At 72.0% G+C, this 15,683-nt stretch overlaps 1 protein-coding gene and 1 long non-coding RNA gene across 2 annotated transcripts; one reads left to right on the forward strand and one right to left on the reverse strand.

Annotated features, from left to right (window-relative positions):
* Window positions 1–310: 310 nt before the first annotated feature.
* LOC141736909 (uncharacterized) lies at window positions 311–2,483 on the forward strand. The gene is made up of 3 exons (XR_012585080.1): window positions 311–450; window positions 1,331–1,515; window positions 2,216–2,483. It is a non-coding gene; the product is annotated as an uncharacterized LOC141736909 (long non-coding RNA).
* Window positions 2,484–3,016: 533 nt separating this feature from the next.
* TUFM (Tu translation elongation factor, mitochondrial) lies at window positions 3,017–15,293 on the reverse strand (the record flags this gene model as incomplete). Its single annotated transcript, XM_074571557.1, has 7 exons — window positions 3,017–3,266; window positions 5,349–5,468; window positions 7,384–7,535; window positions 10,286–10,390; window positions 11,671–11,803; window positions 13,391–13,555; window positions 15,189–15,293. Coding segments are annotated over 7 exons (957 nt in total), but the record flags the coding sequence as incomplete, so codon positions are not given.
* Window positions 15,294–15,683: the final 390 nt, after the last annotated feature.

Raw genomic sequence — 15,683 nt, forward strand, 5'->3', positions numbered from 1 at the left:
GTAAAACCCCCCCCCAGGAATTAATTCCCCCCCCCCCCGGCACAACACGGGGGGGGCCCTTGGGGGGTTCACCCCCCCCCCCCCACCCCCTGACCCCCCCTTTTCCCCCCGCAGCACCAGGGGGGGCAGCCCCCCCCCCACCTGGGGGGGGCGCAGCAGCAGCAGCCGCCGCAGCCGGGGCTTTTCCACGGGGGGGGGCTGGGGGCCACCCCCCCCGCCCTGCCCCCCCCCGCCCGCCCCCCCCGGGGGGCCGCCCCCCCGCCCCCTCCCCCGCCCCCGGGGGGGCCTCCCCCGCCCCCCCCGCCCCCCCCCGCCGCCGCGGGGGGGCCGCCCGGAGCCCCCTCCCCCCAGAGCAGCTTCGCCCCCCCCCAGCCCCCCCCCGCCGCCGCCGCCGTCTACGCCCTGCACCAGAGTCTGGGACACGGCTACGGCGTGACGCACGTGGGGCAGGTGGGCCCGGGGGGGCGCGGGGGGGCGCGGGGGGGGCACAGGGACATGGGGGGACATGGGGGGGGACACGGGGACGGGGGGACACACGTGGGGCAGGTGGGCACGGGGGGCACGGGGACATGGGGGGGACATGGGGACATGGGAGGGACGCACGTGGGGCAGGTGGGCCCGGGGGGGCGCGGGGGGGCGCGGGGGGGCGCGGGGACATGGGGGGGACACGGGGACACACGTGGGGCAGGTGGGCACGGGGGCGCGGGGGGGGGCACAGGGACATGGGGGGGGACACGGGGACATGGGGATGGAGGGACACACGTGGGGGCAGGTGGGCGCGGGGGGGCGCGGGGGGCGTGGGGACATGGGGGGGGACACGGCTACGGGGTGACGCACGTGGGGCAGGTGGGCCCGGGGGGGCGCGGGGACATGGGGGGGGGACATGGGGGGGGACATGGGGATGGGGTGACACATGTGGGGCAGCTGGGCATGGGGGGGCGCGGGGACATGGGGGGGGACATGGGGACATGGGGGGACACACGTGGGGCAGGTGGGCACGGGGGGGCGCGGGGGGGCACAGGGACATGGGGGGGGACACGGGGGGGACACGGGGACGGGGTGACGCATGTGGGGCAGGTGGGGACGGGGACATGGGGGGACACACACGGGGGGTGACATGCGGGGGGACACGTGGGGCAGGTGGGGGGGCACGACACGGGGGGGGGGACACGGGGGTGACCCACGTGGGGCCGGGGGGGGATGTTGGGGGGGGGGGAACGACCCGGGGCCGTCGGGGACCCGGGGTGGGGGGGGGCCGTGGGGGTGTCCCGGGGCTCGGTGCCCCCCCCCCCGCCGACACCCCCCCCCCGTCCCCATCCCCCCCCCCCAGGCTCACGTGCAGACGGGGCTCCCGGCGCCCCCCCCCACCCGGGCGCCCCCCACCCCCCCAGGTGATGCTGCTCCACCCCCCCCAGGGCCACGCGGGGCCCCCCCAGGGCGGGGTCCCCCAGGGGGGGGTGGGGGCCCTGCCCCCCTCCAGCCCCGCCCCCTACACCTACATCGGCCACCACCAAGGTGAGGGGGGGGCACTTGGGGGGGGGGACTTGGGGGGCAGAGCAGGACTTGGGGGGTCTGGGGGGGGCACTTGAGGGGCTGGGGGGCACTTTGGGGGGGACTTGGGGGGCAGAGCAGGACTTGGGGGGTCTGGGGGGGGCACTTGGGGGGCTGGGACTCATGGGGCACTTGGGGGGGCATTTGAGGGGGGGAGTTGGGGGTCGGGGGGGGCACCTGGGGGGCAGAGCAGGACTTGGGGGGGTCCGGGGGGAGGGGGGCTGGGAGGGACTTATGGGGCACTTGGGGGGGCATTGGGGGGGGGGGGGAGTCGGGGGTGGTATGTGGGGGGGGAGGGACTTGGGGGGCAGTCGGGGGTCTGAGCAGGACTTGGGGGTCTGGGGGGGAGGGGGGGGGCTGAGGGATACTTGGGGGGCACGGGTGGGGGGGGCAATTGTGGGGCTGGAGGGTGTCGGGGGGGGGGTCGCTGGAGGGCAAAGACGGCACTTGGGGGGCACTTGGGGGTCAGGGAGGGACTTGGGGGGCTGGGGGTGGCACTGAATGACTTGGGGGGGCCGGGAGGGGATTTGGGGGGGGGCACTTGGGGGGCCGGGGGGGAGGGGGGTCAGGAGGGACTTGGGGGTCAGAGGGAGGTATTTGGGGGGGGGGGGTGTTGTTCCACTTATGGGGCGCCCCACACTGACCCCCCCCCCGTCTCTTGCAGTCCAGTCCCACCCCCCCCAGCAGCTCCCGTTCCACCCCCCGGGGAACTGACGCCGCCCCACAAGTGCCCCCCCCACCCCACCCCCCCCCCCCCCGGCCCCACAAGCGGGTGTGGGGCAGCGCTGGGGGGGGGTGGGGACCGCCCCCTCCCCCCTCCCCCACCCCGGGGGGGGCTGATTTTCTATTATTTATAGCGGGGGGGGGGGAGGGGCGCGAGACGAGGCGGGCGGCGGGGGGGGGAGGGGCGCGGCCTTTATTGGGAGCCTGAAACTGGGGGGGGGGGGAAGGGGGGGGGGGAGGGGGGAGGAAAATCCACCGACGGCAAAACGACGAAAAAACGGCGAGAAAAAAAAAAAAAAAAAAAAAGGATAAAGAAGGAAGAAAAAAACAAAAAAAAAAACAAAAAAAAAAAAAAAAATTTTAAAAAAAAACGACCCCAAAAAAATCAAAATAAAAATTTTAAAACAAAAAAAAAAACAGAAAAACTTTGAAACGCGCCCGGCGGGGGGGGGGAGGGGACACCCCTTGGGGACACGGGTGCCATCTCCCCCCCCCGAACCGTTGTCACCCCCCCGTGGCCACTGTCACACCCCCCCCCAAATCTGTCCCCCCCCCCCCCCCAGTGTCATTGTCACCCTCCCCCCACCTTGACCCCCCCCACGTGGCTTTGGGGGGGGGAGGGGCGTGTCCCCTCCACTGTCACCCCCCCGTTTGGTGGCCTTGTCCCCGGGGGGGGGGGGGGCAGTGACGTCGCCTGTCGTGTGTGTCCCCCCCCCCCCAGTGTCCCCCCACTCGGTGTCGCCTCGGCGGGGGGGGGGGGGCCCGGGGGGGTCCGGGGGGTCGCGGGGGGGGTCCGGGGGGGTCCGGGGGGGGCGTCACCCCCCCCAGGTGGTGGCCTCGTCCTGGGGCCCGGCCTCCAGCGCGCGGGTGACGACGCCGGTGCCGATGGTTCTGGCGCCGTCGCGGAGGGTGAAACGCTGCCCCGGCTCCAGCACCATCGGCTGCCGCAGCAGCAGCTCCAGCGCCGCGTCCTCCCCCGGCATCACCAGCTCCTGCGGGGGGCGGCGTGTGGGGCAGGGCGTGGGGCGGGGAGTGGGGCAGGGTGTGGGGCGGGGAGTGGGGCGGGGAGTGGGGCAGGGTGTGGGGCGGGGAGTGGGGCGGGGAGTGGGGCGGGGTGTGGGGCGGGGAGTGGGGCGGGGTGTGGGGCGGGGAGTGGGGCGGGGAGTGGGGCGGGGTGTGGGGCGGGGTGTGGGGGCGGGGAGTGGGGCAGGTGGGGCACAGAGAACAGGGCTGTTGGGGGGCATCTGGGGCCCAGAAGGGGGCTGTGGGGCGGGGAGTGGGGCGGGGAGTGGGGCAGGTGGGGCACAAGATGGGACACAGAGCAGGGGGGTGTTGGGGGGGATGTGGAGCCCAGAAAGCGGGATGTGGGGCGGTGTGTGGGGCAGGTGGGGCACAGAGGAGAGGGGTGTTGGGGGGCATCTGGGGCACCACGCGGGCGGGATGTGGGGCACAGAAGGGGGGTGTGGGGCAGCGTGTGGGGTGGGGAGTGGGGCAGGTGGGGCACAGGGGAGGGGAGTGTCGGGGGGCATCTGGGGCCCAGAAGGGGGGATGTGGGGCGGGGTGTGGGGCGGGGAGTGGGGCAGGGTGTGGGGCAGGTGGGGCACAAGATGGGGCACAGAGGAGGGGGGTGCTGGGGGGCATCTGGGGCCCAGAAGAAGGGGGCTGTGGGGCGGGGAGTGGGGCAGGTGGGGCACAGAGAACAGGGGTGTTGGGGGCATCTGGGGCCCAGAAGGGGGGATGTGGGGCACAGAAGGGGGGTGTGGGGCGGCATGTGGGTCAGGGTGTGGGGCGGGGAGTTGGGCAGGTGGGGCACAAGATGGGGCACAGGGGAGGGGGGTGTTGGGGGGCATCTGGGGCACCACACAGGTGGGATGTGGGGCACAGAGGGGGGGACGTGGGGCGCAAGATGGGGCACAGAGGAGTGAGGTGTTGGGGTGATGTGGGGCCCAGAAAGGGGGATGTGGGGCGGCGTGTGGGGCGGGGCGTGGGGCAGGGCGTGGGGCAGGGAGTGGGGCAGGGAGTGGGGCAGGTGGGGCACAGAGGAGGGGGGTGTTGGGGGGCATCTGGGGCCCAGAAAAAGGGGGCTGTGGGGCGGGGTGTGGGGCAGGGAGTGGGGCAGGTGGGGCACGAGATGGGGCACAGAGGAGGGGGGTGTTGGGGGGCATCTGGGGCACCATGCGGGCGGGATGTGGGGCACAGAAGGGGGGTGTGGGGCGGCATGTGGGTCAGGGTGTGGGGCGGGGTGTGGGGCGGGGAGTGGGGCAGGTGGGGCACAGGGGAGGGGGTGTTGGGGGGCATCTGGGGCACCACACGGGTGGGATGTGGGGCACAGAGGGGGGGACGTGGGGCGCAAGATGGGGCACAGAGGAGGGGGGTGTTGGGGACGATGTGGGGCCCAAAAAGGGGGATGTGGGGCGGTGTGTGGGGCGGGGGCGTGGGGCGGGGTGTGGGGCAGGTGGGGCGCAAGATGGGGCACAGAGGAGGGGGGTGTTGGGGGGCATCTGGGGCCCAGAAGGGGGCTGTGGGGCGGGGTGTGGGGCCCAGAAGAGGGCAGGGTGTGGGGCAGGATGTGGGGCGGGACACGGGGCAGGGTGTGGGGCACAAGATGGGGCACAGAGGACGGGGGTTTTGGGGGGCACCTGGGGCACCACGTGGGTGGGATGTGGGGCACAGAAGGGGGCTGTGGGGCAGGGTGTGGGGCAGGGAGTGGGGCAGGTGGGCACAGAGGAGTGGGGTGTTGGGGGGTATCTGGGGCCCAGAACAAGGGGGCTGTGGGTCAGGGTGTGGGGCAGGATGTGGGGCGGGACAGGGGGCGGGATGTGGGGCTCAGAAGAAGGGGGCTGTGGGTCAGGGTGTGGGGCAGGGTGTGGGACCCAGAACAAGGGGGCTGTGGGGCAGGGTGTGGGGCAGGGTGTGGGGCAGGGTGTGGGGCACGAGATGGGGCACAGAGGAGCCGGGTGTCGGGGGGGGGGGGGGGGATGTGGGGCGCCACGGCGGGGGTGACATGTGGGGCGCGGAAGGGGGCTGTGGGGCGGGCTGTGGGGCGGGCTGTGGGGCAGGGGACGCCCCCGTACCTTGTTGGGGGGCAGGAGGACGCGGCAGGCGATGTCCCAGGTGTGGGAGAACATGACGGGGGCGTAATTGGAGACGAAGGGCTTGTGGCGGCCGCCCTCCTGCGGGCTCAGGATGTACACCTGGGGGGCGGCACGTGTGGGGCAGCCCCATAGCGACCCGCCGCAGGGCACCGCGGGGCCCGGGCGGCCCCACACCCTGCCCCACGGCGGCCCGGCTCGCCCCAGGAGGATCCCGAGTAGCCCCAGAGGGACCCGGACCGGCCCCACGGGGCCCTTCTCGGTCCCGCGGCGACCCATAGAAACCCGCAGCGACCCACATCGAAGCCCTGTGGGGCCCATGCGGACCCCCCGCCTGCCCCACGGCGGCCCCAAGGGGGGACTCCAGGGAGCCCCCAAGGGACCGGAGCCAGCCCCACGGTGTCCCCCCTGCTCTGCCCCACATCCTGCTCCCTCCGCCCCACACCCTGCCCCACAGCCCGCCCCACAGCCTGCCCCACGGCGGCCCCACCTGCGCCTCCCCCTTCCGATACACCCATAAAGAGCCGCGTTTCTCCCCCACCTGCCCCATCGCGAGTGTCCCCAGCCCCTGCCCCACACCCTGCCCCACACCCTGCCCCACGGCAGCCCCACACCCCGCCCCACACCCTGCCCCATAGCGGCCCCACCTGCGCCTCCCCCTTCTGATACACCCATAAAGAGCCGCGTTTCTCCCCCACCTGCCCCATCACGAGCGTCCCCAGCCCCTGCCCCACACCCCACCCCACACCCTGCCCCACACCTTGCCCCACAGCCTCCCCCTTCTGTTACGCCCATAAAAAACCACGTTTCTCCCCCACTTGCCCCATTGCGAGTGTCCCCAGCCCCTGCCCCACACCCTGCCCCACACCCTGCCCCACGGCAGCCCCACACCCCGCCCCACACCCTGCCCCACACCTTGCCCCACAGCCTCCCCCTTTTCTTACACCCGTAAAAAGCCGCGTCTCTCCCCCACCTGCCCCATCGCGAGCGTCCCCAGCCCCTGCCCCACAGCCCGCCCCACAGCCTGCCCCACACCCCGCCCCACACCCTGCCCCACGGCGGCCCCACCTGCACCTCCCCCTTCTGTTACGGCCGTAAAAAGCTGCGTTTCTCCCCCGCCTGCCCCATCGCGAGCGTCCCCAGCCCCTGCCCCACAGCCCGCCCCACAGCCTGCCCCATAGCGGCCCCACCTGCGCCTCCCCCTTCCAATACACCCATAAAGAGCCGCGTTTCTCCCCCGCCTGCCCCATCGCGAGCGTCCCCAGCCCCCGCCCCACACCCTGCCCCACACCCCGCCCCACAGCCTGCCCCACACCCTGCCCCATAGCGGCCCCACCTGCGCCTCCCCCTTCTGATACACCCATAAAGAGCCGCGTTTCTCCCCACTTGCCCCATTGCGAGCGTCCCCAGCCCCTGCCCCACACCCCGCCCCACAGCCTGCCCCACAGCACGCCCCACGGCGGCCCCACCTGCGCCTCCCCCTTCTGATACGCCCGTAAAAAGCCGCGTTTCTCCCCCACTTGCCCCATTGCGAGTGTCCCCAGCCCCTGCCCCACACCCTGCCCCACACCCTGCCCCACAGCGCGCCCCACAGCGGCCCCACCTGCGCCTCCCCCTTCCGATACACCCATAAAGAGCCGCGTTTCTCCCCCACTTGCCCCATTGCGAGTGTCCCCAGCCCCTGCCCCACAGCCTGCCCCACAGCCTGCCCCATAGCGGCCCCACCTGTGCCTCCCCCTTCCGATACGCCCATAAAGAGCCGCGTTTCTCCCCCACTTGCCCCATCGCGAGCGTCCCCAGCCCCTGCCCCACACCCTGCCCCACACCCTGCCCCACACCCTGCCCCACACCCCGCCCCACAGCGCGCCCCACGGCGGCCCCACCTGCGCCTCCCCCTTCTGATACGCCCGTAAAAAGCCGCGTCTCTCCCCCACTTGCCCCATTGCGAGTGTCCCCAGCCTCTGCCCCACAGCCTGCCCCACAGCCCGCCCCACAGCCTGCCCCACGGCGGCCCCACCTGCGCCTCCACCTTGCGCAGGGCGCGCAGGGAGCCGGGTTTGCCCATGACCATCCCCCTCCTCACGTCCTCCCGCTTCAGCCCCCGCAGCAGCGCCCCCAGGTTGTCCCCGGCCTCCGCCCGCTCCAGGCTCTTGTGGAACATCTCGATGCCTGCGGGGGCGGGGGGTGTGGGGCGGGGTTGTGGGGCAGGGGGGATGTGGGGCAGGGGATGTGGGGCAGGGGGGGTGTGGGGCGGGGGATGTGGGGCGGGGGGGATGTGGAGCGGGGGGTGTGGGGCGGGGGGGATGTGGGGCGGGGGGTGTGGGGCAGGGGGGATGTGGGGCGGGGGGTGTGGGGCGGGGGGGGTGTGGGGCAGGGTTGTGGGGCGGGGGCGATGTGGGGCAGGGGGGATGTGGGGCGGGGGATGTGGGGCGGGGGGTGTGGGGCAGGGGGGGTGTGGGGCAGGGGGGATGTGGGGCAGGGGGGATGTGGGGCGGGGGATGTGGGGCGGGGGGATGTGGGGCGGGGGGTGTGGGGCAGGGGGGGTGTGGGGCGGGGGGTGTGGGGCAGGGGGGGTGTGGGGCGCGGGGTGTGGTGTGAAGGGATGTGGGGCAGGGGGTGTGGGGCAGGGGGGATGTGGGGCGGGGGATGTGGGGCAGGGCGGATGTGGGGCGGGGGGTGTGGGGCGGGGGGGGTGGTGTGAAGGGATGTGGGGCAGGGGGTGTGGGGCAGGGGGGATGTGGGGCGGGGGATGTGGGGCAGGGCGGATGTGGGGCGGGGGGTGTGGGGCGGGGGGTGTGGGGTGTGGGGCGGGGGGGATGTGGGGCGGGGGATGTGGGGCGGGGGGGGATGTGGGGCGGGGGGTGTGGGGCGGGGGGTGTGGGGCAGGGGGGGTGTGGGGCGGGGGATGTGGTGTGAAGGGATGTGGGGCAGGGCGGATGTGGGGCGGGGGGTGTGGGGCGGGGGGGGATGTAGGGCGGGGGTTGTGGGGCGGGGGGGTGTGGGGCGGGGGATGTGGGGCGGGGGGATGTGGGGCAGGGGGTGTGGGGCAGGGCGGATGTGGGGCGGGGGGTGTGGGGCGGGGGGGGATGTAGGGCGGGGGTTGTGGGGCGGGGGATGTGGGGCGGGGGATGTGGGGCAGGGGGGATGTGGGGCAGGGGGTGTGGGGCGGGGGGTGTGGGGTGGGGGGGGTGGTGTGAAGGGATGTGGGGCGGGGGGTGTGGGGCAGGGGGGATGTGGGGCGGGGGATGTGGGGCAGGGGGGATGTGGGGCAGGGGATGTGGGGCGGGGGGTGTGGGGTGGGGGGGGTGGTGTGAAGGGATGTGGGGCGGGGGGTGTGGGGCAGGGGGGATGTGGGGCGGGGGGTGTGGGGCAGCGGGTGTGGTGTGAAGGGATGTGGGGCGGGGGGTGTGGGGCAGGGGGGATGTGGGGCGGGGGATGTGGGGCGGGGGATGTGGGGCGGGGGGTTGTGGGGCGGGGGGTGTGGGGCGGGGGGTGTGGTGTGAAGGGATGTGGGGCAGGGGATGTGGGGCAGGGCGGATGTGGGGCGGGGGGTGTGGGGCAGGGGGGATGTGGGGCGGGGGGTGTGGGGCGGGGGGTGTGGTGTGAGGGGATGTGGGGCGAGGGGATGTGGGGCAGGGGGCGCCATGGGGTGGGGGATGTGGGGCAGGAGGCGTGTGGGGCAGGGGGATATGTGGGGCAGGGGGGGGATGTGGGGCAGGGCAGGGGGCACCGTGGGGCAGGTGGGTGCCGTGGGGCGGGGGGATGCAGGGCAGGGGGGGTGTGGGGTGAGGGGTTGTGGGGCAGGGAGCACCGTGGGGCGGGGGATATGGGGCGGGGGGGGGGGTGTGGGGGCGCCGTGGGGCGGGGGGATGTGGGGCAGGTCGGGGGACGCCGTGGGGCAGGGGGGGGACGCGCAGCACGTCGGGGGTCGCTGTCAGTCAGGGAGCTGTGGGGCAGGGTTGGGGGTCGCCGCGGGGGGGCTGGGGGGCAGGGTGGGGAGCGTCTGTGGGGCAGGGGGGAAGTGGGGCAGGGGGGGATGTGGGGCAGGTTAGGGGATGCTGTGGGATGGTGGGGGATGTGGGGCAGGGCAGGGGGTGCCATGGGGCAGGGGCGGTGTGGGGCAGGGGGGGATGTGGGGCGGGGGGGGATGTAGGGCGGGGGAGCACCGTGGGGCAGGGGGATGAGGGGTGAGGGGATGTGGGGCGGGTGCCATGGGGCGGAGGGGGTGTGGGGCGAGGGGATGTTGGGTAGGGCGGGGGGTGTGGGGCAGGGGGGGGATGTGGGGCAGGGCAGGGGGTGCCATGGGGCAGGGGGGGTGTGGGGCAGGGGGGGATGTGGGGCAGGGGAGGGGGCGCCATGGGGCGGGGGGATGTGGGGCAGGGGGGGGTGTGGGGCGAGGGGATGTGGGGCAGAGGGTGCCGGGGGGGGGGGGGGGGCATGGGGCAGGGGGGGATGTGGGGCAGGGCGCAGGGTGCCGTGGGGTGGAGGGATGTGGGGCAGGGGGCGTCATGGGGCGGGGGGCGCCATGGGGTGGAGGCGTCTGTGGCAGGTTGGGGGGTGCCATGGGGCAGGGGGCGCCGTGGGGCAGGGGGGGATGTGGAGCAGGGGGGACGCGCGGCAGGTCGGGGGTCGCCATGGGGCGGGGAGCCGTGGGGCAGGGTTGGGGGTCGCCGCGGGGGGGCTGCGGGGCAGGGCGGGGGGCATCCATGGGGCAGGGGGGAAGTGGGGCACGGGGGGATGTGGGGCAGGTCAGGGGATGCTGTGGGGCAGGGGGGGGGATGTGGGGCAGGGGGGGGGGGACGCACGGCAGGTCGGGGGGGGTCGCCGCAGGGAGGGGAGCCGTGGGGCGGGGTTGGGGGTCGTGGGGGTGTCCGTGGGGCGGGGTTGGGGGTCGCCGTGGGGCAGGCCGTGGGTCTGACCCGTCACCACCGTCCGCAGGTGCCGGTTGTAGCCCAGGAACTCGCACTCGTCCCCTTTGCGGATGGTGCCGCGCTCCAGCGTCCCCGTCACCACCGTCCCCCGGCCTGGGGGGCGCAGCCGGGGGTCAGCGGCGCCGTGGGGCGGCCGTGGGGCGGCTATGGGGCGGCCGTGGGGCGGGAGGTACCGGGGAGGGAGCGGACGGGCTCCACGGGCAGCGGGAAGGGCTGGCGGAGGAGCGGGGTGTGGGGCAGAACGTGGGGTAGGCTGTCGGGCGGGGTGTGGGGCGGCTATGGGGCGGCCGTGGGGCAGCCGTGGGGCAGGAGATACCCAGGATGGAGATGATGGACTCCATGGGGCAGCAGGACGGGGTTTGTGGAGGGGGCGGGTTGTGGGGCAGCCCCCGGGGCTGCTGTGGGGCGGGTTGTGGGGTGGCTATGGGGCAGCCATGGGACAGCCGTGGGGCAGGACACACCCAGAATGGAGCCGATGGACTCCATGGGGCAGCAAGACGGGGTTTGTGAAGCGGCGGGTTGTGGGGCAGCCTCTGGAGCTGCTCTAGGGTGGGCTGTGGGGTGGCTATGGGGCAGCCATGGGGCAGCCATGGGGCAGCCGTGGGGCAGGAGATACCCAGGATGGAGACGATGGACTCCATGGGGCAGCAGGACGGGGTCTGTGGAGGGGGCGGGTTGTGGGGCAGCCCCTGGGGCCGCTGCGGGGCGTGTTGTGGGGCGTCTGTGGGGCAGCCATGGGGCAGCCGTGGGGCAGGAGATACCCAGGATGGAGCTGATGGACTCCATGGGGCAGCAGGATGGGGTTTGTGGAGGGGGTGGGTTGTGGGGCAGCCTCTAGAGCTGCTCTAGGGTGGGCTGTGGGGTGGCTATGGGGCAGCCATGGGGCAGCCATGGGGCAGCCGTGGGGCAGCCGTGGGGCAGGAGATACCCAGGATGGAGACGATGGACTCCATGGGGCAGCAGGACGGGGTCTGTGGAGGGGGCGGGTTGTGGGGCAGCCCCCGGGGCCGCTGCGGGGCGGGTTGTGGGGCGTCTATGGGGCAGCTATGGGGCAGCCATGGGGCAGGACACACCCAGGATGAAGTGAACACCCTCTATGGGCAGCAGGACGGGGTCTGTGGAGGAGGCGGGTTGTGGGGCAGCCCCTGGGGCTGCTGTGGGGCGGGTTGTGGGGCGTCTATGGGGCAGCCGTGGGGCAGCCATGGGGCAGCCGTGGGGCAGGAGATACCCAGGATGGAGCCGATGGACTCCATGGGGCAGCAGGACGGGGTCTGTGGAGGAGGCGGGTCGTGGGGCAGCCCCCAGGGCTGCTGTGGGGCGGGTTGTGGGGCGGCCGTGGGGCGGCCGTGGGGCAGCCGTGGGGCGGGAGGTACCGGGGATGGAGTGGACGGACTCCACGGGCAGCAGAAAGGGCTTGTCCAGGTCGCGGGGGGGCAGCGGGATGTGGGTGTCGATGGCCTCCAGCAGCTTCAGCACCGAGTTCAGCCCCAGCTCGGGGTCGCGGCCCTGGGGGGCAGAGAGAGGGGGCGGCGCGTGGGGCAGGCTGTGGGGCAGGCTGTGGGGCAGGGCTGTGGGGCAGGGCGGGAAGTACCGTAGAGCGGCGCGTGGGGCGGACGAGGGCAAACTACGGGGCAGCGCGTGGGGCGGGAGAGCGGGGTGTGGGGCGGCTACGGGGCAGCCGTGGGGCAGGTTGTGGGGCAGCCGTGGGGCAGGTTGTGGGGCAGCCGTGGGGCAGGACGTACCCGGGATGCAGCAGACGGACTCCATGGGGCAGCAGGATGGGGCTTGTTGGAGGGGCGGGTTGTGGGGCAGCCCCCAGGGCCGCTCCGGAGTGGGTTGTGGGGCGGCCGTGGGGCAGCCATGGGGCAGCCGTGGGGCAGGACATACCCGGGATGGAGCCGATGGACTCCATGGGGCAGCAAGACGGGGTTTGTGGAGCGGTGGGTTGTGGGGCAGCCTCTGGGGTTGCTCCGGGGTGGGTTGTGGGGCGGCTGTGGGGCAGCTATGGGGCAGCCATGGGGCAGCTATGGGGCAGGAGCTACCCAGAATGCAGCGAACACCCTCTATGGGCAGCACGACGGGATTTGTGGAGCGGTGGGTTGTGGGGCAGCCCCCGGGGCCGCTCGGGGGCGGGTTGTGGGGTGGCTATGGGGCATCTATGGGGCAGCTATAGGGCAGCTATGGGGCAGGAGCTACGCAAAATGGAGCGAACACCCTCTATGGGCTGCACGATGGGATTTGTGGAGCGGTGGGTTGTGGGGCAGCCCCCGGGGCCGCTCGGGGGTGGGTTGTGGGGTGGCTATGGGGCAGCTATGGGGCAGCCATGGGGCATCTATGGGGCAGGAGCTACCCAGAATGCAGCGAACACCCTCTATGGGCAGCAGGACGGGGTTTGTGGAGCGGTGGGTTGTGGGGCAGCCCCTGGGGCCGCTCGGGGGTGGGTTGTGGGGTGTCTATGGGGCAGCTATGGGGCAGCTATGGGGCAGGACATACCCAGGATGGAGCCAATCGACTCCATGGGGCAGCAAGACGGGGTTTGTAGAGGGGTGGGTTGTGGGGCAGCCCCCGGGGCTGCTCGGGGGCGGGTTGTGGGGCAGCCGTGGGGCAGCTATGGGGCAGCCATGGGGCAGCCATGGGGCAGGAGCTACCCAGAATGCAGCGAACACCCTCTATGGGCAGCAGGACGGGGTTTGTGGAGCGGTGGGTTGTGGGGCAGCCCCTGGGGCCGCTCGGGGGTGGGTTGTGGGGTGTCTATGGGGCAGCTATGGGGCAGCTATGGGGCAGGACATACCCAGGATGGAGCCAATCGACTCCATGGGGCAGCAAGACGGGGCTTGTAGAGGGGTGGGTTGTGGGGCAGCCCCCGGGGCTGCTCGGGGGCGGGTTGTGGGGCAGCCGTGGGGCAGCTATGGGGCAGCCATGGGGCAGCTATGGGGCAGGAGCTACCCAGAACGGAGTGAACACCCTCTATGGGCAGCAGGACGGGGTTTGTGGAGCGGTGGGTTGTGGGGCAGCCCCCGGGGCCGCTCGGGGGCGGGTTGTGGGGCGGCCGTGGGGCGGCTATGGGGCAGCTATGGGGCGGCTATGGGGCACCTGGAGGGCGCAGAGGGCGGAGCCCACGATGACGGGGGTGCGTTCGCCGTCGAAGCCGAACTCGCTGAGCAGCTCCCGAACCTCCAGCTCCACCAGCGGCAGCAGCTCGGGGTCCCCCACCGCGTCCGCCTTGTTCACGTACACCACCACGTGCCGCACCCCCACCTGGGGGGCAGCCCCACGCGCTATGGGGCAGCCCCACGCCCGGAGGGATCCCGCCCCAGACCCACAGATCCCGCCCCAGACCCATAAACGCGCTCCTTAACTGCGTAAATCCCGTCTGAACCTGCATCTCTCCCAGCCCCACATCCCCTCCCCTGCCCCATAGATGCCTCCCACACCCACACATCCCTTCCTCAGACCCATAAGTGCCTCTTCAGCCCCATAGATCCCACTCCAGACCCATAGATCCCACCCCAGACCCATAAACGCGCTCCTTAACTGCGTAAATCCCGTCTAAACCTGCATCTCTCCCAGCCCCACATCCCCTCCCCTGCCCCACAGATGCCTCCCGGACCCACACATCCCTTCCTCAGACCCATAGATACCTCCTCAGCCCCATAGATCCCACTCCAGACCCATAGATCCCGCCCCAGACCCATAAACGCGCTCCTTAACTGCGTAAATCCTGTCTAAACCTGCATCTCTCCCAGCCCCACATCCCCTCCCCTGCCCCATAGATGCCTCCCACACCCACACATCCCTTCCTCAGACCCATAAGTGCTTCCTCAGCCCCACAGATCCCACTCCAGACCCATAGATCCCACCCCAGACCCACACATCTGCTCCGTAACTCCATAAATCCTGTCTAAACCTGCATCTCTCCCAGCCCCACATCCCCTCCCCAGCCCCATAGATGCCTCCCAGACCCACACATCCCTTCTTCAGACCCATAAGTGCCTCCTCAGCCCCATAGATCCCACTCCAGACCCATAGATCCCACCCCAGACCCATAAACGCGCTCCTTAACTGCGTAAATCCTGTCTAAACCTGCATCTCTCCCAGCCCCACATCCCCTCCCCAGCCCCATAGATGCCTCCCACACCCACACATCCCTTCCTCAGACCCATAAGTGCCTCTTCAGCCCCATAGATCCCACTCCAGACCCATAGATCCCACCCCAGACCCACGCATCCGTTCCTTAACTCCATAAATCCTGTCTAAATCTGCATCTCTCCCAGCCCCACATCCCCTCCCCAGCCCCACAGATGCCTCCCGGACCCACACATCCCTTCCTCAGACCCATAAGTGCCTCCTCAGCCCCATAGATCCCACCCCAGACCCACAGATCCCACCCCAGACCCATAGATCCACTCTGTAACTCCATAAATCCTGTCTAAACCTGCATCTCTCCCAGCCCCACATCCCCTCCCCAGCCCCACAGATTGTTCCCAGCCCCACACATCCCTTCCCCAGCCCCATAAGTGCCTCCTCAGCCCCATAGATCCCACTCCAGACCCATAGATCCCACCCCAGACCCACGCATCCGTTCCTTAACTCCAATAAATCCTGTCTAAACCTGTATCTCTCCCAGCCCCACATCCCCTCCCCAGCCCCACAGATGCCTCCCAGACCCACACATCCCTTCCCCAGCCCCACAGAACCCCTCCCCAGCCCCATAGATCCCCGCCCCGCCGCTCCTGCCCCACATCTCCTAACTTTTTTTGGCCACAGATGCCGCCCTCCAGCCCCACGGACACCCCCCAGAAGCCCCCTCCAGCCCCCCAGCTCCCAGCCCCATAGCCCCCCCCCAGCCCCACGGATCCCGCCCCACGGATCCCGCCCCACGGATCCCCACCTGCTTGGCCAGCAGCAGGTGCTCGCGGGTCTGGGGCATTTGCCCGTCGGTGGCCGCCACCACCAGGATGCAGCCGTCCAGGGGGGCCGTGCCCGTGATCATGTTCTGGGGGGGCAAAAATAGGGGTTACACCGCGGGGGGGGGCAAGAAACGGGGGGCACAAACACGGGGGGGGGCAAAAATGGGGGTTACACCCTGGGGGGGGGGGGGGGGGGGGGGGGGGCGCAAAAAATGGAGAGCACAAATGGGGGGGGGGGGCAAAAACAGGGGGCACAAAGACGGGGGGGCCCCAAAAATGGGGGTCACAAACACGGGGGAGCAGAAATGGGGGTTACACCATGGGGGGGGCAAGAAACGGGGGGCACAAATACGGGGGGGGCCCCAAAAATGGGGGTCACAAATACGGGGGGGGGCAGAAAAGGGGGTTACACCGTGGGGGGGGGAAAACAGTGGGCAAAAAGACAGGGGGGCCCCAAAAATGCGGGTCATAAACAC

This window comes from Larus michahellis, unplaced genomic scaffold, assembly GCF_964199755.1.
Source record: "Larus michahellis unplaced genomic scaffold, bLarMic1.1 SCAFFOLD_576, whole genome shotgun sequence".
NCBI lineage: Eukaryota > Metazoa > Chordata > Aves > Charadriiformes > Laridae > Larus > Larus michahellis.